Source organism: Rhinolophus ferrumequinum, chromosome 3 (assembly GCF_004115265.2).
Source record: "Rhinolophus ferrumequinum isolate MPI-CBG mRhiFer1 chromosome 3, mRhiFer1_v1.p, whole genome shotgun sequence".
NCBI lineage: Eukaryota > Metazoa > Chordata > Mammalia > Chiroptera > Rhinolophidae > Rhinolophus > Rhinolophus ferrumequinum.
Genome location: NC_046286.1, coordinates 93141003 through 93168730, shown reverse-complemented (window position 1 = coordinate 93168730; position 27728 = coordinate 93141003). Strand labels below are relative to the sequence as shown.

At 35.3% G+C, this 27728-nt stretch overlaps 2 protein-coding genes and 1 non-coding gene across 5 annotated transcripts in view; 1 reads left to right on the top strand and 2 right to left on the bottom strand.

Annotated features, from left to right (window-relative positions):
* The window catches only part of LRP11 (LDL receptor related protein 11), a 39691-nt gene extending 35202 nt beyond the window's left edge, over window positions 1-4489 (top strand). The window contains exon 7 of the mRNA XM_033100348.1: window positions 2566-4489. Coding sequence (XP_032956239.1) covers window positions 2566-2720 — 155 coding nt within the window. The 3' untranslated portion in view covers window positions 2721-4489. The remainder of the gene's footprint in view (window positions 1-2565) is intronic.
* Window positions 4490-7082: 2593 nt separating this feature from the next.
* Window positions 7083-27728, bottom strand: part of PCMT1 (protein-L-isoaspartate (D-aspartate) O-methyltransferase) — a 44727-nt gene continuing 24081 nt past the window's right edge. Inside the window, exons 4-9 of one of the 3 annotated variants that reach the window (XM_033100362.1) lie at window positions 25566-25670; window positions 23633-23753; window positions 21684-21769; window positions 17647-17816; window positions 8399-8481; window positions 7083-7894 (exon numbers count right to left, since the gene is read on the bottom strand). In XM_033100362.1, the coding sequence (XP_032956253.1) occupies window positions 8412-8481; window positions 17647-17816; window positions 21684-21769; window positions 23633-23753; window positions 25566-25670 (552 nt within the window). In that variant the 3' untranslated portion in view covers window positions 7083-7894; window positions 8399-8411. Of the gene's footprint in view, window positions 7895-8398; window positions 8482-17599; window positions 17817-21683; window positions 21770-23632; window positions 23754-25565; window positions 25671-27728 lie in introns of all 3 variants that reach the window. The other 2 variants (XM_033100378.1, XM_033100369.1) reach the window with 2 other exon arrangements.
* On the bottom strand, window positions 12336-12439 carry LOC117020926 (small nucleolar RNA U13). The gene has a single exon (XR_004422760.1). It is a non-coding gene; the product is annotated as a small nucleolar RNA U13 (small nucleolar RNA).

The following is a 27728-nucleotide window of genomic DNA, read 5'->3' as shown; positions in this document are numbered from 1 at the left end:
TGCATCCACCCTCTCTTCTTTCCTCCAATACTAAAGCAAACGGTGTCCCCTCTTCCAAGGTCAGTCTTTCTCCCTGACCTTGACGCAGCTCCTCATCTCCTCAGGTACGTTTCTCCATCATTTATTAGCTCTTCTGTTTTCATCTGTTTCTCCTGGCTCATTACCAACAGCTGCAGCCACGTTCAGATCCCTCCCAGTACATGAAAAGCACAATGGTGTCCCTCACCCTTCAGTCTCCCTGTGAATGGATTCCCGGTTGCCAAGTCCAGTGGCCTCCCAGCTCACTGCACTGGAGCTCTCCTGAGCGTTTCGTTCAGCTGAGCACTTTTCTCTTGAGAGCATTTCTTCCTTCTGCTTCCAAGACTCCCTCACTTGGTTGCCCTCCCATTTCCCTGACCTGTCGTGTTCTGTTCTTCTCGGTTCTCTTTTTCCGGCTGCCCTCCTAAATACTGGCTTTTCTTGGGTTCTTGTTTCTAGCCTCCCTTTCTCTCTGGCAATCGCACCCACTTTTGTGGCTGCAGCAACCATCTTGATGCTAACAGCTCTCACATGTATAGGCCCAAATAACCCAGGAGCCTAATAGAGAATTCCACCTGGATCACCTCTAGGAATCTCAATCTGAAAACATCAAAAAATAAACTCCCGCGCCCACCCAGACAAGCTCCATCATACATCAGCTCACTCAAGCAAAAGTCCTGTGAACCTGATACCTGCACCGCTTCTCTCACACTGTACTTCACATAGAATTCTATCATAGTAACTGTAACACTTTATTGCATTTTGTCATTTAAATGTCTATCTTCCCAGACTTGAAGTTACTTAAAAAACACCTCCTTCACCTTTTGCAGGAGTGCTGGACCCTAACGGTCCGGGGCTGCTCTGTCTGGGCTGCGTCCGGGCTCCAACACTTACTGCACAGACTACGTCACTTAATTCTTTTTTTTTCTTTTTCAGTTTAAAAAAATTTTTTTTTTCAGTTACAGTTGACATTTGTTATTATTTTACATTAGTTTCAGGTGTACAGCACAGTGGTTAGACATTTACGTAATTCATGCAGTGATCCCCCTGACCTAGTCTAGTACCCACCTGGCACTATGCATAGTTGTGCAACGTTATTGACTATATTCTCTACTATGCCACATATTACATCCCAGAGACTATTTTGTAACTGCCAGTTTGTATCACTTAATCCCTTCTCCTTTTTCACCCAGCTCCCCAGTCACTTAATTCTTGATGCCTTCGTTCCCTCATTTGTAAAATGGGGATAATTCTACCAGCTCATGGTGGTTGTGAGACTGAAATGAGTGAAGCTACACAGGCCTGAGAACAGTGCTGGCACTCTTTGGCGTTAGCTTCTTATCTTTGCTTACCAGCACTTAGCTCAGTGTCAGGCACCTACCTGGCTGTTAATGCAGAAGGAATGAATAAATGAAAGAAAATATTATGGAATCAGCTTATGCGATGGAGATTTTGGCTTCTCTAGTTCCACCAGTTGGCAAGACCCTTGCAGCTAAAAATGGTTCCACCGTATCATCTGTAAGAGTGGCCTAACTGTAGAGTAGGTCAGACTAAAAATAGAGCCTGCTGAGCTCGGTAAGAAAGGCCGATCTATTTTTTACAGGTTTGAGTTCTTTAGATTCCACAAACAAGTGATATCATACAATAATTGTCTTTCTCTGTCTGATTTATCTCACTTAGTAAATACACCATAGAGCTCAAATGCACAGTATAATGAATATAGACAGTAACATTGTAGTATAATGTCATGTGATAAACATTGCTTCAATGGCAATCATGTTACAATACATAAATGCATCAAAGTAGCACACTGTACACCTTAAATTTGCAAAATGCGTATCAAATTGATCAAATAAAAAGAAAGACTGACTGACCTGGGACACCCGCTGTCCCTTTCAGACTCCAGGAAGCCTCTAAGGGCTGCTTCTCGCACGGGTGTCCAGGACCAAGCCCACAGGAAACCTCGATAAAGGAGAACTCGAGATTTTACTCCTCAACTACCCTTAGCTAAAATTACACCAGCATATTTTGAAGTTACTTTCCAACAATGGATTTAGAAAAGGAAATACATTTCTTAAAGCCCTAATCAGAACCGGAAGTTGGGAGTTACTCCATGCTTATTTTAAGAGAATGATCATGTGTGAGTGCATAGACGAAATCTAGGACAATGAAAACATTTCCTGTGGCCACAGCGTCTTTACAGTTGTCTGTTTAGAGTCCCCATGACAGTGGATATAAGGGTGAGCTGGCTGCAACCTGTGGACGTACCGATGGTCTCCGTAATTAATTGTAGGAACCTGGTAGAGAATTTGGTTTTAAAGAAGCTTGGGTTTGAGACTTAGATCTGCCATTGACAGGCTGTCGGCTCTTGAACTGATTACTTAATCTCTGTGCACCTCGGTTAATCTGAAAAATGGTGCTAACACAGGTATTTCCTCAAGAGAGCTCTGCATATGAGATGCAAGAGCGTGCAAAGTCTTACCGCCTGGTAGATTGTGGCTGCTATTAACCACTGACCTACCCGCGTCACGCCTTCCCTTTGCGCAGGTGCAGTGCTGCCCCTGGCACTGGGTTTGGCCATCACTGCGTTGCTGCTGCTCATGGTTGCTTGCCGACTACGCCTGGTGAAACAGAAACTGAAGAAAGCTCGTCCCATTACATCTGAGGAATCTGACTACCTCATCAATGGGATGTACCTATAATAAGTGTCACTGAAGTAGCTGGGTGGGGCAAGGACACGTTTCACTTAAAATGATACATATATTGGTTTCAGGATATTTGTAACTTGTTTTTCACTGGGCTAAGAAAACTACTGAAAACCCAGAAGATTCTACAATCCCCAAACTTTGTTCTTATTTATTGTAGATTTTCCTTGGGAGATACGTGACATATTTTGAAATTTAGAGTCTATATGGTTAAAGATTTTACAAATGTAGTTCTGATTTACCTAAGCTGTCCCTGAAAATAGAAATATGTAGTTAGCCAAGGCAGAAAATTTAGAATCTCAAGAGGTGGCCTTAGAATGGCAGTGCTAATAACCCTGTACTTTTTGGAAGCCCCTCGTTGCCTCTGGCAACCTGTACCACCGTGTGCACCGCCTGGGTCTGTGGCCTTCCTATTCCTCACTTTAAGCTTCCAAAGTTCTGCTTGTCCTTCTCCCCTTCAAACCTGTTTCTGAGAATCAATCTCAAGTGAGTTTATAGCTTCGATGAGATGTTACCTATGGCAGGAATATCTAAACTGTAAACCTTACGAACAGGTCAGTGATGTGTCAGGGGAGGTGAATGTGTGTTCTTCCAATGCCTCTGACATCGTGCTATGCAGGTGGCTGCCTCCTTAGGCTGACCTTTGGGAGAAAAAACTCAGACTGGATTACAAATACCATTTTTCCCCGAAAATAAGGCCTAGCCGGACCATCAGCTCTAATGCATCTTTTGGAGCAAAAATTAATAGGTCTTATTTTTGGGGAAACACAGTAGCTCTAACATGGTCATAAAATGATATGAGAAGTCAAGGTGGAAGAAGAGACCCTGGCAGGTCAAAATTGTAACAGAAACTCAGCTGAGGGCAAAGTGAGCAAGGAGGAGGATTAGTCCTTTCTTGTATCTACTCGACACTGCTTGATGGTCTAGAACACAGCAGCTCATTTTCAGTCACTGGGTTTCAACATTAGTATGCGTTGATGGAAGAGAAAAATGCATTTAAATTGAAAAGCAGAACCTGGAGTCGATTTCTGGGTGCCGCTTTTATAAAAATGTCACATGTTTAAGTATCAGCAGGTTCTCTCATCCAATGGAATGAGTTCTTCCCATTATTTATTTGATGCTATAAAATGTTATGTGCCATTAGCTAATGCCAGGCCATGTATTCCCAGAGTACAAAGCAGTTTTGCACAAATTTATCTTTACAGAAAACAGGAATCTAGCTTAGCATCTCTTCTAGTCCGTAGGATTGTAAAGGCAAATTATTTGCATCACCAGTCATTGCCAGGATTACACATGTTCTAAAAAACACTCTAGAACACATTAGGTTCACATGAACCTGAAACATGTTGTTCGTTTAGCAAAGAGCTTAATTTAAGTTGGAGATGTAACAGAATACATTAACAAATGGAAAGTTATTTCTAGTAAAATGAAATTAATTTTTATTTTCTGAAAACTTTAAGCATTTTGTTGAATGTTTAGAATTGAGCAAAATTTTAAATTTCTCAAGGGCAGTTTAGAGAAATGACTGTGAATGAACTTCAGATGTTTGTATGCTGTATTGATGCTGTGCAGTTTGTTTTTCTATGGAAGGATGTCATCTATAGCCATACCCAATAAAAGAAAAACTGTTGAGGCATGTCTTTCAGCACATCTTTTATACGAAGAAATTAAACAATTTAGGATTGCTATGGTGTTGAAATACTTCAGAAAAGATGTCCTATATCTATGTGTACAATATTCCTTTAATAAATTGTATTTTATTCTTACGCCTTCTTTACAACTTTTTAATATAATCATAAGGTGCTAATAGTTACTGAGCTGTTACTGACCTGGCTTGAATCATCCCAACCCTATTGTACAAAGAGGGAAATTAAAGATTAGAAGAGAATCACGGTCTACAAAATATTTATATTGTCGAATGGATGAATGGGACTTTTTAAAGTCACCTTACCTGTCGATTACATGATTGAAGGAATTCTGCATCTAAGGCCAATTTAAAGGTAATTTTAAAGGGAAAGTTGTCCACAATTTACCTCTGAGACACATTCTTATGTTTCACATCTCATTTCCTAAGAAACAGCCCACCTACCCTGTTTCCCCGAAAATAAGACCTAGGTAGACAATCAGCTCTAATGCGTCTTTTGGAGCAAAAATAAGACTGGATATGTATACACACATACATATATATATATATATATATACACACACATACACACATATATGTGCATATATATATATATATATATATATATATATTTTTTTTTTTTTACTGGCACTGTTTTGAGCCATTCTTTAAGTACAATAGAGACAAAACACTCACTTCCTGAAAAATGGTAGAACTTGAGGGAGGCAAAACTGAAATCCAGTAAGAACTCATTTGTTTTACTGAACATAGTTCTTTAATAACACAGTAAGCTATAGGAAATGATGATTTATACCCTGCAAGAATTATGTTATTGGTGTTTTGAACCCCATTTAGAATATTTTTTAAATTACTCATGTTTATTTCATGTACAATACTAGTACTCAATTACCACAGGCAGAGTTCTTTTAGTACCATACCAAACTATTGGAAATGTATTAACATTTAGCTAAAAACTACAAACACCTACCTCTCTAATGAAACAAAATTAAGAAGCTCTATTTCTTGGCTGATAATCAGATGTCAAGAATAGCTTCAAAGAATTTGAGTATTAGGATACTAAAAAAATGTTATTATATTTTAAAACACACTGAATTTTTAAGATGCTTTAGTATAAGTACATTATCATCAATTTAAAAAGCACGATCAATTTTTTTTGAACAATGAGTTTCTTTAATTAAGACAGTGGGATTTTAAATATTTCCATGGACAATGTTAGTGTACTATTTCCCCCCAAATACCACTTTTTTTCTAATGTTACTAGTTGGGAAAGTTGAAACCCTCATTAGAAACTGGAATTTCAGTTTTAATTCTTAATTGAGAGCTAGGTTGGGCCTTTAGTAAAATCAAATCTGTAAAAAAAACACCTTGTTGCAACAGGATCTCACTAGACTGAAACTTTGAAAGAAATTTTCATTGTTGCCCTTCATATTATGTAAAGGAATCACTTCTATTAATGAAAAATGAAATGCTAAAATACTTTAGAAATTATGAATAGTAAAGACTAAAGAGATTTCTTATCTCTGACCAACACATATATAAATTCAACTCTTAAAGAGAAAACCTCTTAGACCTAGTTAAAACTCATTATTTCCGTCTCTACCCATTTACTATGCCCCCTTAAAATCCATTCATATTTATTCAGTATTTAAAATATTTAACTCACCAACGTGTGAAATCCAAGAGCAATGCTTGGCATAGCATTTATCTATATCAATCAGGTGACACTTTATAAAGTGTCCCCTCAACCAGAATGCAAACTCCTTAAGAGTAAGGGCCTTTTTCTATCATCCCAAAACCTAATACAGGGATTTACATATAACAAAACGTTGGTAATGGCTATGACGGATACAGACTAGAGCATAAGTTTAAGAATTAAATCCTAAAGAATACTTAATCTTTGAAACTAACTTAAATGACACTGAGTCCTGGACCAAAAGGGTTCATGGCCTGGGTCCAAAAGCAATACCAACACCAGCATCTGAAACCAATAATGAACTGAAACTCACAAGTTTTGGCCACCAACTAATACTAGTTTCCTGTGCCTAAGACCTTGCCCAAGAGATACTAGTGAAAAGATGTACGCATAATTTTAAGCCATTCTTAAAGAAGTAATGTCTAAGGCTTCCGGAGGTGGGGGAGAGGTGCCTCACACTTCACTAAGGATCTCTGTGTTAGAATCATACACACTTATACACTAGAGGGAAAAGCTTTGCTGGAAGTGCTGGTTCTGCTAGCTCTAAAACTTATACTGCTTCAAGTTCTAGAATCCTCAGAAAAACTAAGATCTCGCTGCAAAAGGTATAAAACCACAACCTTTAAACGAGATCTCAAAGTGCTACTACTACCTTCTTAGAAACTGATTTATAGTCATTATATGAATAAGTCCATGTGTAGGTGAGAGATGGGTGTTCGTAAATTTATCCTCAACTTGGCTCTCCCCTGACATTCAGTCAACTCATTCACTCACTCATTCAACATTTACGGTACATCTACAAGAGGACAAGCTCTGTGTTAGGCAAAGAAAAATGATAAATGAGGTATCCTTGTCCTCACGAAACAGAGTCGCATTCTACAAATCTACAGTTCAATTAATGCTCCCACCTACACAGATTTCACAAAATGGGAACCATAGAAACAATGTTTTCTGTGATCTTGCTCAGCATTCTGTGGCTGGTGAACATGCCGTTCTTCCTTCTACATTCAAACACCACCAATGCCTCTTTTGCTTTTAACTTTATTTGGCAAAGCAGCACTGCATAAACTGTTCAGTGACTAGGACACAGCTTACACAGCACGTGAAATTCATATACATTCTCAGCAGCAAATTAGAAACAGAAGGAACACCATTGAGCTACAAGTCTCCTATCATTTTTAACGGGAGAAAGGAAGAACTATGTCAGTTATGTCCAATCTGAACAGCCGAGTGTTAAGGGACATCACCTGCCATCTTCTTAAGTTTTAATATTTACAAATGCTTAGTTTTAAGGTAAAAAGCAGCCAACTGTATCTACAACATGCTATTCTATGACACCACATCAAAAGCTTTAAAAAGGAAGCTCATCTCTATTTTCTTAGTAGCATCTAACAGACATCCAAAAATCAAAGAATCTTAACTTGTGAATGGTGGTATTAGCTGATGCACAAAAGCAATCTGATAAATTAATATTGGAACAGAATTAAGTATCTAAGAAAAAAATAACCACTCCTCCAAATCAAGTCACAAACTAAGTTTTCCATTTTGCAGAACCCCTTCATTTAATATTTTAAAGTAAAATGTGGGCAAGTTAAAGTCATAATACACAGATGCATACTTTGCATTCTTCGTCTACCAATTTGGCTTCAGTGCCTTTTTGAAGAATTAGAAACCCTATAAAACCACACATTTTCATGCTGAAAATAATAGTGTAACAAAGTCCAAAACAAGCTGTGATGCTGTTGGTTTTCAAAAAGGTTTGAGGACTGAGATGAGCAATCCACTGTAATTATTATATTCTGGTCAAGCTGATGTTGCTTTTACAGTTCATCCCTGGGGGGAAAAAGAGAAATATATAATAAGTAGGAGTGACATACTACCAAATTTGGCTTTCTAATAGTTTAGATACAGCTATTAAATCAGTAAAAATGCACTGATCCCCAAGCAATATTTAAAAAAAAAAAAAAAAGAGCAAACGATCTCAAGTCCAAGCAAAAATGGAAATCAGCCATTTCAAACATCTGTCATGCTAATCCAGAATGAAGTATGAAAACCAAAGGGCCTCAATTCTTTACTTTTTAAATCTACAGATAACCTGCTTCCTTCAAGACCAAAAATTCAGAAAAATGATAACTTTTAGATCTAGGATCTTGCTAATACTATTTATTGTAAAATGACTTGAGTATTTAAGAGTTCAAATAATTTTTTACAGTTACATTCACAAAATTGGACAAAAATTGTGCCTTTCGCTTCGAGTATCTGTTAGCAATTGCTGAGTGGGTCAATCTCAGCCCAAACTCTTTGGGAGAAAAAGCATCATCTGTAGGTACAATATACCTGTCAGCTGATTTCATAAGGCAGCTTTATCAGCTCCAAAAGAAACCATTCGCTCAGCCAGGTGGGGAGCACTGTACCAGCAACTGCCAGTGAGAGGAAGGAAGGAATAAAAATGCAATCTATGGTATATCAATTATACCTCAATCAAGCTGTTCAAAGTGAAAAAATAAAGCTACCAGAAAAGCCTAAAAGCTTCATATCCGAGGGCAATCTGAGTGACAAAAACATTGTTAAACATTCAAGTACGTCAGAGGCAAAGAAGTTTGATATTTGCAACAAATCTCCAATGATTCAGGAAAAACATATTACGTGTGTGTGTGTGTGTGTGTGTGTGTGTGTGTGTGTGTGTGTGTGTAAAGAAGGAGTGAGAAAGCAAATGTGGAAAAACGTTAGTAATTGGCAACTCTTCATGAAGAGATTCAGGTGTTCTTTGTACTATTCTTGCAACCTGTCTCTAATAAAAAGTTTTTTAAACATTGTTTAAATAAATTTGAAAGGAAGGCAAATAAAGAGCAAACATTTCCCAGGTAAGTGGTGAATTAAGGGATTATCAGATATTTAAAAAAACAAAAACAAAAACTGAATTTCATAAATAGTGCAAGAAAGTATTTTAAAAATTATTTCTCCCATAAGCTGCCTGTGTCATACAGTACTGGATTTCCTTTTAAACAATAAATTATCAGTCTAGTTCCTCTTAATACATTCTTCTAAGTAATTTAAGTACCATAAGTCTCATAGAATGGCTTTTACATAAAATCATGCAAGCATTGAAAATATTTATGAACACTTGTGAAGTGCTCTATTCATAAATTAACTTCACTTGTGTTTTTAAAAACATGAGTTGAAGATACTATTGTTTTTTAAATAATGTATCACATTTTATTTACCTGTTGCAAGGCATTAAGGACATCATAAACAAATATCCTTATTGCCCAACAACATAGTACAACATTTCCAAATATCCTCGCCATTTAAAAAAATTTTTTTAAAGAAAAAGGATAAAAACTCTCAACAAACTGGGGTATAGAGGGAACGTACCTCAACATAATAGAGGCCACATATGACAAGCCCACAGCTAACATCATACTCAACGGTGAAAAGCTGAAAGCTTTTCCTGTAAGATCAGGAACAAGACAAGGATGCCCACTCTTGCCACTTTTATTCAACATAGTACTGGAAACCCTAGCCAGACCAATTAGGCAAGAAAAAGAAATAAAAGGCATCAAAATCGGAAAGGAAAAAGTAAAACTGTCTCTTTCTGCAGATGACATGATGTTACATATAGAAAACCCTACAGCCTCCACCAAAAAAAAAATACATAAAATCATTAGGATAAACTAATTCAATGAAGTTTCAGCATACAAAATCAATATACTAAAATCAGTTGCATTTCTATATACTAACAATAAACTGTCAAAAAGAGAAATTAAGAACACAATCTCATTTACAATTGAATCAAAAAGAATACAATACCTAGGAATAAATTTAACCAAAGAAGCAAAAGATCTGTGCACTGAAAACTATAAGACATTAATGAAAGACATTGAAGAAGTCACAAATAAACGGAAAGATATTACATACTTACGGATTGGAAGAATTAATATTGTTAAAATATCCATACTACCCAAAGCAATCTACTGATTCAATACAATCCCCATCATAATTCCAATAGAATTTTTCTCAGAAATAAAACACTCCTAAAATTTGTATAGAACCACAAGATCCCAAATAGCCAAAGCAATTATTAGAAAGAACAAAACTGGAGACATCACACTTCCTGATTTCAAACTATATTACAAAGCTGTAGTAATCAAAATAATACGGTATTAGCATAAAAAGACACATAGAACAATGGAACAGAACAGAGAGCCCAAAAATAAACCCACACATATACGGTCAATTAATTAAAAAGCTAAGAACACACAATGGGAAAAGAATAGCGTCTTTAATAACTGGGAAACTGGACAGCCACATGCAAAAGAAGGAAACTGGACCCTTCTCTTACACCGTATACACAAAAAAAATCAACTCAAAGTGGATTACAGACTTGAACATAGGACAAGAAACCATAAAACTTACTGTGGTAATCATTTTGCAATATAAACATATATCAAAGCACTATTTTGTACATTTAAAATACAACACTGTAAGTCAATTATATCTCAATAAAACTGGAAAACTCATACTCTAAAAAACGTTTAATGATGTGAACAATGTTGATGACATTTTATGAAATGAAAAAAGATTACAATATAGTGTTACTGTATGGTCTCGGGATTACAAAAGAGATGTACATATATCTATGGATAAGAGTAAAAAAAAAATGACCAAAATGTTAATAGTGGTAGGCTACCTCTGGGCCCTGGGATTATGAGTGACTTTTACTTTATTTCTGTACTTTTTTCTATTTTTATAATGCACATGCATTACTTTGGTGTCAGTAACAGTACAGTTAAAAACAGAAGGAAATGTACAGCACTAAAAAGAAATTGAGTTTATAAACATGAATTTTAACATTTGGCTACCAAGGAAAACCAAAACTTTGCTGCCAATGTATGGATAACCTTGTCACACCCTAATACTTCAATGTTCCTAATGTTCAAAATTCTGTATCATATCTTGATCTGACTTAATTATAGACGTAGATTATTTATAATAAAAAGTAGCATGACCTAAATTTCTAGAAAGGCCATTTCAATTTGCCATACATGTGCTAAATATTTTCATTAAGTTAATAATTGTATACATTTATGATTTTGTTATATAATAAATAATTATACATAATTTAATTAATTATTAGGTTAATAACTCTAAGCTACTAACATTTAGTATTATATATTCTTTACCAAGAACAAATGAAACAATTAAAATCCATGAATGTTTTCTAGTTAATGAGCTTTCCGAGGTAATAAAGGCTGTGTATAATTCACTTTGTACAAAGCATTCTGAGAGACATAAAAAGAATTCCAAAGCAACAGAATAAGTCCCTGTCTTAATGCATGCAAAACACGTCATAATGTTGAAACATATGTAAAGAAATTTAGAAGGGACAACATAGAACAATTTGGAACACATGATCAACTAGATGCCCTAGGATCTATCCTGTCAATCCTAGAAATGCCCAATCGATTCATAATATCCTTTTCACGCGTGCATGGCACTTTAAAAAGACAATGCTAAACAAAGTGCGTATGGAATGAGAACCCTGAAACATTCCTCAGTTTCACAAACCACAGATAAACTTATTCCATTGACTCTTGTGGGTAGTAAAAACAAAACTTACCAGAAGATTAACAATATATTGATTTCTACATACATACTTATATAAAAATTTTTAAGTATCTATAGTTTATGAAGCAACTAATACAACTATTATCCACATCCTTAGTCATGAACATAATACTATAGATTCTAGGTCAAAATCTGGCACTCTCTCCTCCTTTATTAATCCACCAAATTAGAAGTGACATTTTTCCAAGTATAAGGAGACATGAGTCTACATTCAGATTTTGGGCTTTATTTGGCAGTAAAATTCAGCATACCCACTAGTTCCCTTTTTTTCCTATATAGTTTCTAGCAGATATCCTCAGCAAATACTGGGTCTCACGCTCATAGAGCACTGCACCTAGCTCTGGATTCCTCAGGAGCAGAAGGATGGAAAATTGGTGAGAAATAAGGTTCCTAAGAAAGCACTACGATGAATTGTTAAATTAATCCTGAAAAAAACCTGAAAGAACTGAAACCATCTCGCCTGGCAAGAAACTAGGGAGCTTTTCCGATAATTCCCAAATGTGGGATGGGCACTTAGAAAATGGTGCCTCTTTTCAACCACATCCCATCCTTACTTCCACTGCCTTAATTCAGGCCATCATTTCATCCCTGACTTGCTACAACCACCTCCTGTTATTGACTCTAGAGTTAGCTTCTTTTTTTTCCACGTGAGACGGGTAATGTGCCGATGTCGTAACAAGGTTTGTGGGAGGCACATCTCACGCAAAAGCGTGACCACCCAACCATCACACTTATGAACTACATAAGGATCTGAAGTGTGATTCTAACCCCTTCACTGCTGGGCTTCAAAACTTCAATTGCTCTCTACCACCCTCTGGAAGCATCTAAATACACTACTCTATGGGCAGACCTTGGAGACGTTGTGGGTTCGGTTCAAGACCATTGCAATAAAGCGAATGCTGCAATAAAGTGAGCCACACACATTTTTTGGTTTCCCAGTGCATATAATAATAGTTATGTTTATCATGTAATCTATGAAGTGTACAATAACATTATGTCTAAAACCACAATGTACATAATTTAATTTAAAAATACCATATTGCTAAGAAATGCTAACTGTCACTGAGCCTTTAGTGAGTCATAACCTTTTTTCTGGTAAAGGTTTTGCCTCAGTGTTGACGGCTGCTGACTGATCGGAGTGGTGGTCGTTGAAGGATGGGGCGGCTGTGGCAACTTTTTAAAATGTTAACGAAGTTTGTTGCATCAATTGACTTCCTTTCACAAATGATTTCTCTGAAGCATGCGATGCCGTTTGACAGCATTTTATCCACAGAACATTTCAAAATTGGAGTCAATCCTCTTCAATCCTGCTGCTACTTTATCAACTGAGTTTGTGTAATATTCTAAATCCTTTGTTGTCACTTCAACAATCTTTACAGCATCTTCACCAGGAGTAGATTCTATCTCAAGAAACCACTTTCTTTGCTCATCCATAAGAAGCAACTCCTTATCCATTTAACTTTTATCATGAGATTGCAGCAATTCAGTCACATCTTCAGGCTCCACTTCTAATCCTACCGTGTTTTCCTGAAAATAAGACCTAGCCGGACAATCAGCTCTAATGCATCTTTTGGAGCAAAAATTAATATAAGACCCAGTATTTATTGTATATATAATATTATATTATACTATACTATATAAGACCTGGTCTTACAGTCTAGTAAAATAAGACCGGGACTTATAGTAATGTTTGCTCCAAAAGACACATTAGAGTTGATTGTTCGGCTAGGTCTTATTTTCAGGGAAACACGGTAGTTCTCTTGCTATTTCCATCAGAGCTGCAGTTACTTCCTCCACTGAAGTCTTGAAACCCCTCAAAGTCATCCGTGAGGGTTGGAATCAACTTCTCCCAAATTCCTGTTAATGTGGACATTTTGACCCCTTCATGAATCACGTTCTTAACGGCATCTAGAATGAATCCAATTTATTTTGCCCAGATCCAGCAGAGGAATCACTATCTTATGGTAGCTATAGCCTTATTTCAATAAGACTTGAAAGTCAAAATTAATCCTTGGCCATAGGTTGCAGAATGGATGTTATGTTAGCAGACATTTGAAAACAATATTAATCTCATTGGACATTTCCATCAGAGCTCTCGGGTGACCAGAAGTACTCCAATAAGAAGTAACATTTTGAAAGGAATCCTTCTTCTGAGCAGTAGGTCTCAAAGGTGGGCTTAAAACATTCAGCAAACCATGTTGTACACAGATGTGCTTGTCATCCAGCCCGGATGACAGTTACTCCTTTTATAGAGCACAGGCAGAGTAGATTTGGCGTAATTCTTAAGGGTCTAGGGGTTTTGGATTGGTAAATGAGCACTGGATTCAACTGAAAGTCACCAATGGCATTAGCCCCTAACAAGAGAGTCAGCCTGTCCTTGGAAGCTTTGAAGCCAGGCATTGACTTCTCCTCTCTAACTATGAAAGTTCATCTTCTTCCAATACAAGGCTGTTTTGTCTACATTGAAATTTGTTGTTTAGTGTAGCCACCTTAATTATCTTAGTTGTATCTTCTGGATAACTTGCTGCTGCTTCTCCACCAGCACTTGCTGCTTCACCTTGCACTATTATGTTATGGAGATGACTTCTTTCCTTAAACCTCCTGAACCAACCTCTGCTAGCTTCAAACTTTCCTTCTGTAGCTTCACCTGTCTCAGCCTTCACAGAATTGAAGCAAGTTAGGCCTTCCTCTGGATTAGGCTTTGGCTTAAGGGAATGTTGTGGCTGGTTCGTTCTTTTATATAGACCATTAAAACTTTCCTCATATCAGCAATAGGCTGATTCACTTTATCATTCGTGTGTTCACTGGAGTAGCACTTTTAATTTCCTTCAAGAACTTTTCCTTTGCATTCACAACTTGGCTGACTGTTGGTGCAAGAGGCCTAGCTTTCAGCCTATCTCAGCGTTCAACATGCCTTCCTCACTGTGCTTAGTCATTTCTATCTTTTGACTTAGAGACACATGACTCTTCTTTTCTCTTGAACACTTAGAGGCCACTGAAAGATTATTAACTGGCCTAATATCAATATTGTTGTGTCTCAGGGAATAGGGAGGCCCAAGGAGAGGGAGAGAAACGGGGCAATAGCCATTTGGTGGAGCAGTCAGAACACAAGCATTTAGTGATTAGGTTAACCATCTTATATGGGTATGGCTCATGGCACCCCAAAACAAATAGCAATGTCAAAGATCACTAATCACAGATCACCGTAACAAATATAATAATGAAAAAGTTTGAAATATTGCAAGAATTATCAAAATGTGACACAGACACAAAGTGAGCAAATGCTGTTAGAAAAATGGCACCAATAGACTTGCTCGACCCAGTGTTGCCACAAACCTTCAATTTGTTTAAAAAAAAAATGCAGTATATGTGATGCATAATAAAGAAAATCATAATGAAACAAGGTGTGCCTGTAATTGCCTATTTATCTTCGTCTTTGGATTTTCCTGGATCTCCCACATGACTAAGTTCCACAAGAAAGGTCAGTTTGTGTTCCTGGCCCTAGTACAGTGCCGGCATAGTGGGTACACACACTCCTATTGAACGAATGAATGTATTAAGAAGGGCCTCACACTGACAAATATTTAACAAATTTAACAACAAATGACCCTGGGTGTCCCTGCTCCCTGGGTATGTCAACATCCTTTACTGGTTCCCATAACCTTTCCCATATTTCTTTGAAGACTCGCTTCATTAAAATCACTTCCAATTCCTAGCTGAATACTTTGTTTCCTGCCTGGAACCTGACTGACAGTTTATGAATACAAACAGAGATAGCAGATTAATGGTCGCTTTAGATTAAATGTTGATGTTTTATCCTCTCAAGCACCCTATTTTCTAGTAATTTTCAGTACAAAAAAAAAAAATTTAATGTAGTTGTCTTTTACAATTTTGTTTCACCTTTATATTCTTAAAACTTATATTCTTTAAAATTCAAGATTTACAATTAAGTAACTGATTATCTTTGTAGTGAGAACTACATCTTTGCATGTAGGAAAATGTGCTTGAACAAATAGAAAATTTACAGTAGAAAAAATAAGAAATTCCTTGTAGTACAACAAGAGAAAAGTTTCCAATGATGCATACACGTTTTAAAAAGTTGAAGGCCAAAAAGAAAAACAAGTATTGATGCATTTAAATATTTGGTAATTGAATAATTGCCCATAAATTTAAAAATTATTCTTAATTTAATAAAGATAGTTTAGTTTTATGAGGGGTGAACACAGGTGTTCTGGAAGCCTAAAGCTTATATAATTTTTGTGGAGGGGAGGATGAAGAGAAAAAAAAGAAAAACTAAAAACAAGACTACTCTTATAGTATCAGGTATAGGTCAGGAAGGACCCTACACAAGTAAGGGCCTTGAGGCTTAAGTTTCATTAGCTGCATGAGAAATCCACCTCTGGTTATCAAAACAAAATACCTTTTACCCTTCATTAAATTATAGGTAGAATGTTCAATACTAATATTTATTGTGTATAAAAAGAGAAATTTAAAAGTTTTAAGTGAAAATCTGAACTTTTAATATCAAATTTCAGTTATTTCAGTGATATGTTTGCCTCCTCTTATATAACAGCAATCATACAATTCTGCAGTGGTATAACCAGAGAAGCAAAGTGAAGGATGGTCATAATTAGCTGTTAATAACTATATCTGATTCTAACCTATAAGACTGACAGCTTTCTAAAAAACTTTTAAAAGAAGTGGCTGTGCTCCAGATTAGAATTCAAAGAAAACAGCTATAACCACATTAAGTGAAGAATAAAATGCAATTCCTAATAAGACATCCTAGATAAGAAATGGCCAATCAGAATTTAATTAGAAGACTCATTACCATTTTTGCAATTAAACATTCATCAAAATGTTCCTTTCCTCTTTTCAGAAAACAAAATTGAGAGATCTTTTACACTTATAATCACCATGTTACTTATTAAGAAAATAATTGCCTTAAAATAAGCACTTCTGCCAAATAAAAATAGATTCTAAAACAAGGAAACTGTAAAGCCTTTTTTATTTTGGCATTTAATTTCATGGGATCTTAGCTAATGTCACTTTTACTTACTGACCGCACTCCTTCCCACAGGAGGAGTTGGGGAGGGAAAGGAGGAGAGGAAGAAGAGACATCTTTGCCTCAAACAAAGATTGTGATGATGCCGAGATGAACAACACAAGTGGGCGTTGTCACGAGCCATGCTATGCTGAGGATTATGCTGCATGCTTTTGACCTTTGGGTGGGTTTGTGAGACCTGGGCACTCCTTTTGAGCTTACAGAATCCCCTCCCCTATACAGGAATTTAGATCAAGTAGGTTAAAAATTGGCTGGCCTATTCTATAGAATGGCCAGAAGTTTATTTGTAATAGTGGCTCTGAAACAACAGCTAATGTAAAACAGGCACAGGCTGTCAGACATCTATGAACTTGACTGAAAGAGAGAAATCAAGCTGAGAGGAAGAATGTCCTCTCTGGGATTCTGATACCTTTGAAAACTGGGACAAAAGTATCTTTTCCCTTCTTTCTCTTTATAACAATGGTACAACAGAGAGTGAACAGGCAGGAAATGGTGGCCCTTTCCCTTCAAACCAAAGCTTTTTTTTCCATGACCACAGCAGCTGTAAAAATGATTTGTAAATATAGAAACGGAGTGGCTGATAATAAAATCTCCTTAGAGAAAGCACTGAACTGTGGCTGAAAACCTCTTTTAAAAAAAGAAAACAGAAAAAACACCTTTGTGCCAACCAAGTCTCACCCTCCCTTCCCCAAAGATGTGAGTTAAACCAAAAGAAGGGCAGACCATGCAAAATTTTCTACACTTTTAATGTAGTGAATTTCTGGTGTTAAAATGGAGTAACATAGAGGTGACAACCAAAAAAGCAGCTCTTGTAGTCTAATGTCTTAAAATCCACACCCTTTCACCTTGCATGTGTGGAAGAAGAGAGAGCAGAAGGTAAAATCACTTCCACCTGGACCACTGCTTTTCTTTATCTGTTAAAGGCACGTATATCACTCCCATCAGAGGCTTCATTTTGACACTGCCATCCTGTAACTTGTCGTACTGCTCCAGCATCTGATTTCCACCTGCAGGACCCACTGGCAATATCAATCTTCCACCAGGCTTTAACTGGTCTATTAGCTAAAAAAACAAAACAAACAAAACACATACACACCAAGTTATAGATTTTATACTAATAGTCATTTTATATCTCTGCAAACAGCTTCTCGTGTCCATGAGAAGAAAGTAGAAATGGACTTTATTTAGTACACACAGTTTGATTGCTAAACTTAGTACTCAATCACCCACTTACTCATTTATTTATCCACCTCTCCTACTAAACTACAAGTTCTCTGACGATAGAAGTTGTGTCTCACTCATCTCTGTGCTCCGAACATCTAACAGAGTCCCCAGTACAACTGCAGTGCTCAAAGGTTTGAGCTGAAGCACATACGAGTAATACAGAACTATCCTCTCGGGTAAACCAAAGGCAAAGCTGAAAATTTCAATGCCCGTATGCCTGTCACGAATCTTTGTGGTTTGGAGGGGATGAGGGGAAGCATAGAAATTCAGCAAGGAATCCTTCGCCTATCATTGTAAAATTTAGGGCATCACTCAAACAAAGGTAAGGGAATTTGGTTTTATAGCTCCTTTAGATTACTGGTACCATGATGAAGGAAGGTAGGGCTGGAGCCCCTGCAGGTTTAGAATGAGGGCACCTCTGTCAATGAAGAACCAAGACCACTCAACAGAAGCTCGTCCAGTCAGGTAGTTTTTAAATCATAAGTTACCATTTGAATGTAGCTTTACAAATCACCACTAATCAAAAACAATGAGAAAGAAACCTTACTTTGAATAGTAAAATCATCCCCAAAAAGTGCGTCCTCAATTAAAATTTTGGTCATCAGCAAGTTTTTTTTTCCATTTTAATTTTTATCAAAGTAGTATTTGCAAGTATTCTTTGCGTTGTCTTTCTAAATGTCAAGGTTTATAATGAAAAACAGCAGACTGCTTCCCTCTACTCCAATCTTGCTCCTTATATCCAGTCATTTTAATCCTTTTACTGTATCTTCCAGTGTTTACTTTTTTATTTGGTAGTGCTTATTTCTAAAGCACGTCTTTTATTTTTAAATTGAGATGTAAATGACATATAACAACATATTAGTTTTAGGTACACAACATGATTTGCTATATGTGTATGTTGTGAAATGATGACCACATTTTAAAGTTAATGAACATCCATCACCACACAGTTACAATTACTTTTCTTGTGATGAGAACTTTCAAGATCTACTCTTAGAAACTTTCAAATATACAATACAGTATTGGTAACTATAGTCACCATGCCATATAGTATTTACTTTTTGATTTCAAATTATATGCTGGTGAGGACTGAGCTCTCTTACATATATATTCTGCTCCTTTCCCCCAGTCCAACCAATATCATAATTTTTTATTTAAACCATTTTCAGTTGTGACTGTAAATATAATTTGCAGCTGAGCCAAGAGGTATCCAATGATTGTTTCCTTTCTTATAAAATAGTTGTATGCCTGCAGTTCAAAATTGAAGCTTTTTCTTTTTCATTCACTTAATTTTCTTAGTAACTGTTTCTAAATGTTTGTACTTGCTAATAGCTGCTCAATGAAATTTTTACACAATCAAACCTACCTAAGCAGTGTTTTCTTGTGTTTTTTTGTTTTTTGGTAGACACTCTTCGAGTGCCTTCTTCCTGCTGCTCCAAATCTGGACTGGTTATTCTTACCAGGCCAGCTGAGTGTCTTTCATCCTGGGACTTCTCTTTGCAATAGTACTGGGAATTCTTATCACCTTTCTCCTGAACAAGATGTCCGACCTTCCCAGAGCCTGTGGCTTCCTAGCTTTGTTTTTTCCTATTGTCTTTCCTCATTTTTTGCTATTATTAAACCAATTCCTCCAGAAGTATTATGTGAAAGAGTGCATAAAATATTTTAAAAGAGAGAGGCTGAGATTTGTACATCTACAACTATTTTTATTCTACATATTTGGCGGTATGTGTGGGTACAGAATCCAAGGTTGGAAATCATTTTCAGTTCAGAATTGTGATGTTTTGTTCCCCTGACTTTCTGTTTCTAATGCTGCTATTCTGCCGTCCGATGCCTTTCTGATTACTAATCCTTAACAGATTATCCTTTTTGTTTTTCTGGAAACTTTTAGAATCTTCTCTTTAGACTTAGTGTTCTGAAATTTCATGATGATATTGTGGTTCTTTCTTTAAAAATTCATTGTACTGGATACTCAATAGATCTTTTCAAACTATAGAATCATGTCCTCTGTTCTTGGAAATTTTCTTACTTAGGATTTATGGCTAAATTGTTCCTCATAAAGAATTTCAAGCAGCAGCGCCCCTTTTCAGACCCAGGCTTTATCTCTGATATCCCAGGTCCTGACGCCTCCAATTCCTAACCCTTTTCAGAGGTCTGCAGAGCAAACTGCTTCTGCATTGATACTTGCCACTATAGTCTCTTTGGTTCCACTTCCTCCACCCTTCTGGGTCAGTTACTACTCCATTTGCTTTCTATCTTCCTACACTGTGGAGTTCAGGATTATAGGTATAATCTCTTTGATAATTGAATATAGAGCTTTTGTTTCTGTTTCTTGTTTTTCTAATTGTTTTGGGGTGACATCCAAGAGGAGGCATAAACATCTTTACTGTTAATCTTAAAACTGGAAAGCCCATTCAGCGTGTCTATCTTTAAATTTAATCAGATGTATAAAGACCCCTATAATACTTCCAAGTGTTAATACAACATTTAAAATCATATTGAGCTAAATTTATTCCTAGGTATTTTATTTTTTAAATTCAATTGTAAATGGGATTGTTTTCTTAATTTCTCTTTCTGATACTTCATTATTGGTGTATAAAAACGCAAACGATTTCTGAGTATTAATTTTGTATCCTACTACTTTACTAAATTCATTTATCAGTTCCAAAAGTTTTTTGTTGAAATTGTTAGGATTCTCTATATATAGGATCATGTCATCTGCAAATAATGACAGTTTTATTTCTTCCTTTCCAATTTGGATGCCTTTTAGTTCTTTTTCTTGTCTATTGCTGTGGCTAAGACTTCCATTACTATGTTGAATAAAAGTGGTATAAGTGGATATCTTTGTTTTGTTCCTGATCTTAAGGAAAATGCTTTTAGCTTTTCACCACTGAGTATGATGTTAGCTGTGGGTTTGTCATATATGGTCAAAGCAATCCCTATCAAAATACGAATGACATTTTTCACAAAACTAGAATAATCCTAAAATTTATTTAGAACCACAAAAGACCCCAAACAGCCACAGCCATCTTGAAAAAAAAGAACGAAGTTGGAGGTATCATGCAACCTGTTATCAAAATATACTACAAGGCTATAGTAATCAAAACAGCATGGTATTGGCATAAAAACAGACGCATAGATCAATGGAACAGAATAGCAAGCCCAGAAAGAAATCCACACCTATATGGTCAATTAATCTATGACAAAGGTGGCAAGAATATACAATGGGGTAAAGACAATCTCTTCCAATAAATGATGTTGGGAAAATTGGACAGATACATGCAAAAAATGAAACTAGTTCACTTTCTTACACCATATGCAAGAATAAACTCAAAACGAATTAAAGACTTAAATGTAAGGCACGAAACCATAAAACCCCCAGAAGGAAACATGGGCAGTAAACTCTCTGACATGGCTCTTAGTAATATTTTTTTGAATATGTCTCCTTGGGCAAGGGAAACAAAAAAGTTCTTTGCTGGATCAAATACTGCTTCAAATAAGACAGCCATGAGTTGAGGTTTAGTAATGTTGATGTCATTTATACAACTATTTGCATGCAAAAAAAAAAAAATTACCTACTGACTAACTAAAATGCATGACATACAAGCCTGATTCTATTTTAAACATCATCTAAAAGTCATTTCTCTATAAATCTTTGTGAGTTTTAGTTGAATAAAGCACACAAACAGAAAAAAGCCAACTCACTGCCTGGGGCACAACGGGGGCTGCAGCTCCGACATGAATAGCATCGTAAGGGGCTTCTTCAGCATGTCCCATTCTTCCATCCCCCACTGAAAGAAAAACAATTATGCTTTAAAAATCTGTTCAGATAGAATTACCTAGTGTGAAGAATTGTAGGTTTACAGCAGGGAAAGGGTATATTTTTTAAATAAACGATATGATAGGACAACTGAATATTCAAATGGAAAAAATACATACTTGGACTACAACACCTCATACATGTATCACAATCAACACCAGCAAGATCAAAGACCTAAATGTAAAGATCTATAATGATAAATCTTCTAAGAAATAACATAGAGACTATTTTCATGACTTCAGAATAGCCTTAAGCAGGACACAGAAAGCATTGGGAAAAACTGGTAAGTCTGGCTACATTAAAAATAAGACTTTCTTGGAGTATTAAATGGATGTTAATGTTGATGCAAAATCTGTTCTATTATTAAAAATTTACAGCTTACTTCCAAAAAAAAAGAATAAAATTATTTGCTCAATAAAAAAAAAAGACTTTCTATTTAACAAAAAAGAACCAATATGAGAGTGAAAAGGCATGCCACAGAGTGAAGAAGAGATTTATAATACGCATAAATAGACAAAGGGCTAGTCTCTAGAAGTCCTACACATCAAAGAAAAATATAAACAGCTCAGTATCTGAGAAGCCATTTCACAAAAGAGGAAATCCAAATGGCCAAATATATGAAAAAGGGTTCAACCTCATTGGTTAATAGAAAAATACAATATTAAAACACAAAGAGATACTGTTACATACTCACTAAGTGAACAAAAAGACAAATCGAACAATACCAAGTGTTGGTAGAGATCTGCAGCAATAGGAACCCTGCTGCATTGCTGATGGGAATGCAAATTGGTACAACTGCATTAAAAAAGTTTTGCAGCGTCTATGGTCACCCTCTGGCCCTACAATAACACGCCTGCAGAAACGAGTGCTTGTGTGATGAGTACATATATGAATCTGGACTTACGAACACATGTTCATAAGCAGCATTGTGATATCCTCAAATTAGACACAGCCCAAAATACTCATCTACAGTAGAATTAATAAACAAATTTTGGTGATGTTCTTACAATGGAATGATATACAGCAATAAAAATGAACTACATGCAAAAAGATGGATGAATCTTACAAACATAATATTGAATGACGTAATTCATCAGAGAATAGACACTGCATGATTCCATTTATCTAAAGTTCAAAATTAAATTAAACATTGTTTCCGGACGTGCAATTTAGGTCCGTATTACACAGAAGTAATGATACTGGTTACCACTAGGAAGAAAGGAGATTTATGATGAGAAAAAAGCAAGCAGAGGACTTCCAACATACTAATAATGTTCCATTTCTTAATCAGTGTGGTGATAAAAAGGTATTTAAGCTTCACATTTATGTTTTACACATTTTTTTGATTATTTTTCACAATACAAAATATGCTCATGTGGAAATATGTCCATTGTATACTGAGTGGAAGAAAGCAAACTACAAAATATGTATAGTATGAGTCAATTAAAAATAATTGTGTGTAATTCATACATATATTTATATGTCTAGAAAACAAGCGGGAAAAGGAGGGGGCTACCTTTTTTTATCTTACACATCTTTGCACGGTTTAAATTTTTTATAATGAACTCTGATTGCTTTGGTATTCTTAAAAAGCAATGAAGAAAAAACTCAACACGCGCATTTTCTGAAATAGTTAACAGTCATGTCACCCATGGTTAAGGTAGAACTATTAATAGCATAACATTTTCAAATAACTGTTTTTCTCACCTAGTACTTAAAAGTGAACGCTTAAAAAATGCAGTAATTAGCTCTAAGTATCATTCAGCTTGCAGGGGGATCTTCTGAAAATAAAACTTCTCCAGAGAGGACGTTTTTTAAGTTTTCGGATACTCACCGACCAGCTGCACTCTCCCTGAAGACAAAAGTGTTGGATCGTCCTTTCTGACATTATTTATTGAGTCATCTACTAGCTCTTTAATGTGGTCAATTCCTATGACTTTCCCACTAGCTCCAACCTAGAAATGGAAGAATTCAATAGCTTATTGGTCTCAATTCATCTTTCTAAAGTGTTATTAAACTGTTTTTTTTCTAAAGTCATATTCTACAATGAGAAATGAAAACAAATACACAGCTTAAGCCTACAATTAGATTGTTACTCAGTTTACTATAAATTATTAGCCAAATACTACTTTCTCAACTATAACCCTCAAATGAATGTATTTCAGTAATTAAGAAGCTGGAATAAATTTTAAAAACTTGTAATACTAAGAAAAATGCTATCATTCTTGGATTTCTAGTTTTTAAATCCAAGACACTGAAGTAGGACTTAACTGCCAGTATTAAATGGTAGTCAGTGCAATCATTTTTTAAATTTAAATTTCATCTAGAAGTGTGACTTTAAATATTAAAATGTTACATAAAAAAAATTATAGAGATTTCTACACCTGATTCTACTGCCATAGGTGGAAACTATAAAATACATAAAAAGGCCACAAATATAATTAATTGTAAAATAAGTTTAACATATAAAGACTCATCTGGGTTCACATCTAAGTTTCATATCATTTCCTTACAATAGAATAGCCTTGGCAAGTTATTCTATAAATCAGGTTCCTCAGCTGTAAAATAAGGAGGAGAAGGGGATATACCTTTACTAGACGATAAATGATGTGAAGATTAAATAAGAGAATATGTGAAAAGCACCTAGAACACGGACTAGCGCATAGTAAATGTGTGGAAGACATTAACTTAAATTAATATTTTTGTAAAAGATAACTCAGAAATCTAATGATTTTTAAAAAATTAATTTTCTTCTGAAACCATAAATATGTGGTATAGCAAACATGTCACTAATTAAATGTTATTTCTAAGCTTTAAAAATAAAAGCAAAAAAACCTGACATCCCAGTAGTGAGGGCTTAACTTCTAGAGACAAGTGAAACAACTGAAGTATCTAAGCCCTTATTATGTACCAGGCACTGTTCTAGATGCTTAGAATACATCAGGGAAAAAAACCAGACAAAACTCCCTAAAACTTACATGCCAGTGTTTTGCTGATTATACATTTATAGTAAATTAAATGGATTCTAGTCCAAGTTGGATCCAGAAATTCCAGTTTTACTAGATCAGAACCTTCCAATCTGGCCTCAAAGGACAAGATTTTTTAAAATCAACTTGATTTGATTATTCGAACACAGATGAACCTTTCCTCTAGGTGCTTGAGTGGCCTCCAGACTTAGAGTCTGGTAGTCATTTACTAGATAAGCCTCTGCTGATACAAGTATAATAAATAAGACATTTTCCTAAAACCACATTTCTTATGTAAAAGAACTTCTACCCTCATTCTTGATAAACCTGTAGGCCTGTTTGGAAATCAGGCTCTCTCTAGTATTTTCTACCAGATGAGCACTTGGAAGAACACAGTTTGGGAGCTACCGGCTGCCATCTTGTAATCATAACAGCCCGTCTGATAATGAAGCCAACATGCAGAGAAAAGCAAAGCCAAACCAAGAACCACAGAAAAACCCATTGTCATTAACAATATCTGATGTTCTAAATCCAACAACACAAGAAGCCAGATACACCTTTAGATGTTTCCATTATAGCAACCAAACAAATTCCCTTTATCCCTGTAAGTTTGGACTGAATATTCTGTTACTTCCAACAACAACAAAAAAATCCTAAATGATATATATTCTAACTGCTATCTTAATAGAATTAAAAAAGAAAACAAAAAAACCAACCTTCAAGAACTACTAATGAAAAAAATAACAGCCAAATCATATACTATGCTTCTGTTGGGGTCAAAACAAAAAATAAAGATCTTACCATCCGAGCAAAACATGCAGTAAGGATTCCACTTCCAGATCCCACATCAAGAGCTTTAGCTCCTTCATGCAATTGATCGTATAGAAGTTCTAGTGCGTATGCATGCTGCCAAAAGAAAACAAAGCATATATTCATTTTTTTTCAAGACTCTATGAAGTCTATATACCATGGCATATAAATAAAGTTGCCAACTTCATACCAATTTTTCTACTATTGTCATCTACCAAGACAATGAAAACATATTATATAGTACTTACACCTACACTGCAATTACATAAGAAAATTCTCACTGTTTGATTAAATTCTTACATTTAGATGAAAAAATGTTTCAGTAATTTTTGATCTCCAGTGTGTGAACTTTGAAAATTTAATTAATTCAAAGTCAAAAGCTATAAAAGGATTTACAGTGAAAAGTCTCCATCCCAACCCTGTCCCAACCATTCCCGTCTCCAACCAGTTTCATTCCCTACAGGCAACCAATATGACAAGTTTCTTGTGATTCTTGCCAAACATAACCATTCTACGTACACACAAGCAAATGCATATGCATTTTTTTCATTTATTGTATCTTGAAGAACCTTTTTTATCAATACTTAAACAGCTTATTGATTCTTTTTTACGGCTGAGGAGTATATTCTTGTATGGATGTATTATAATAACAAATATCCCTAATGAGAGATATTTAAGTTAGCTCCAATTTTCTATAACGAAAGACATGAAATAATCTTAAAAGATGGATCTGTAAGATAACATACAAATCTTTTATAATAATATTATAACATGTATCTATAGAATAAATTCCTAAAGTAGAATTGAGAGGCCAAATGATATATATTTTTATATTTATAGTAATATAAATTATAAATCAAGTAAAATCATATTGGTTATTCTTTGGAACAACAAAAAAAAAACTACTCCATCTATTTTATAAACTTGTATTTCAGTGCCTTCCCAAAATATGAAGTTAGAACTAATAAATGTTATCTCCAAAGCTGCTCTTAAATGCCTGGTATGTTCACTATTAAAAATCATCAGGTCCTGCAACAATAAAACATTCACTACCAGATTTTGGTGGATAAAAATACACATCCATGAATCCACTGGATATGTAAATAGGTACATACATAAGTAAATATGTATATACATCTATACATACATAAATGGAAAATAAAGGGAAACTGTTCCCAACTAATAAACATAGATGAAATGATGAACTCAGAAAATCACCATTTGGCAACCATTTCAGTAACAAATGATTCAAGCAAAAATCATAAATGGATGCTAAAGCTAGTGGATTATCATTTGAAGAGTAACAGGATAAATACATAATCTCAAAATGTTTATCCAAGACACTTAATAATTACACAAAAGAAAACTGTAACTTTACAGTGGAGTTCAGAAAAACAATTTCTCAGTGGAGAAAACTAGGTGACATTATCTTAATCAGTTGATCAACGTTAACACCACCAATGGGACACCCTGACATATAATATCTGCTAAAATACATAACTTCTGGAATATCCCAGACAAAAATGCATAACCCATGCCTAATCATAAGAAAATAGCAGATAAAACTAAATTGAAAAAAAAAAAACTAAATTGAAACATTCTTTAAAATAACTGGCTTGTATTCATTAAAAATCTTTAAGACCATTAAAAAAAAAAAGAAATTATTCCAGATTAAAGAAGACTTAAAAAGACATGACAATTGAATAATACTCCTGATCTGCAATTTTCTTTTCCTATAAAGGACATTAATAGAGCAATTAATAAAATCTAAATAAGGTCTACAATTGGCTAACAGTGTTGTATTAATGTCAATTTCCTGATTTTGATAATTATACTGTGGTAATTTAAGAGAATGTCCTATTTTTAACAATGAAGAACACTCTGTCTAGAAATCACTCCCGAAATTCATAAACAATACATATATATATTTCATATATATGTATATGTGTGGGGAAGGGGAGACAGAAGGAAGGAGAGAGACATAATAAATGATAAAGCAAATATAGTAAACTGATAACATTTAGGAAATAATAGGTAAAAGATATATGGGAATTATTTATGTTATTCTTCCAACATTTCTATAAGGCTGAAATTCTGTTAAAATGAAAAAGAATTAATAATCAGAAACAGGTAATGTTCAAAATTGAGGATAGA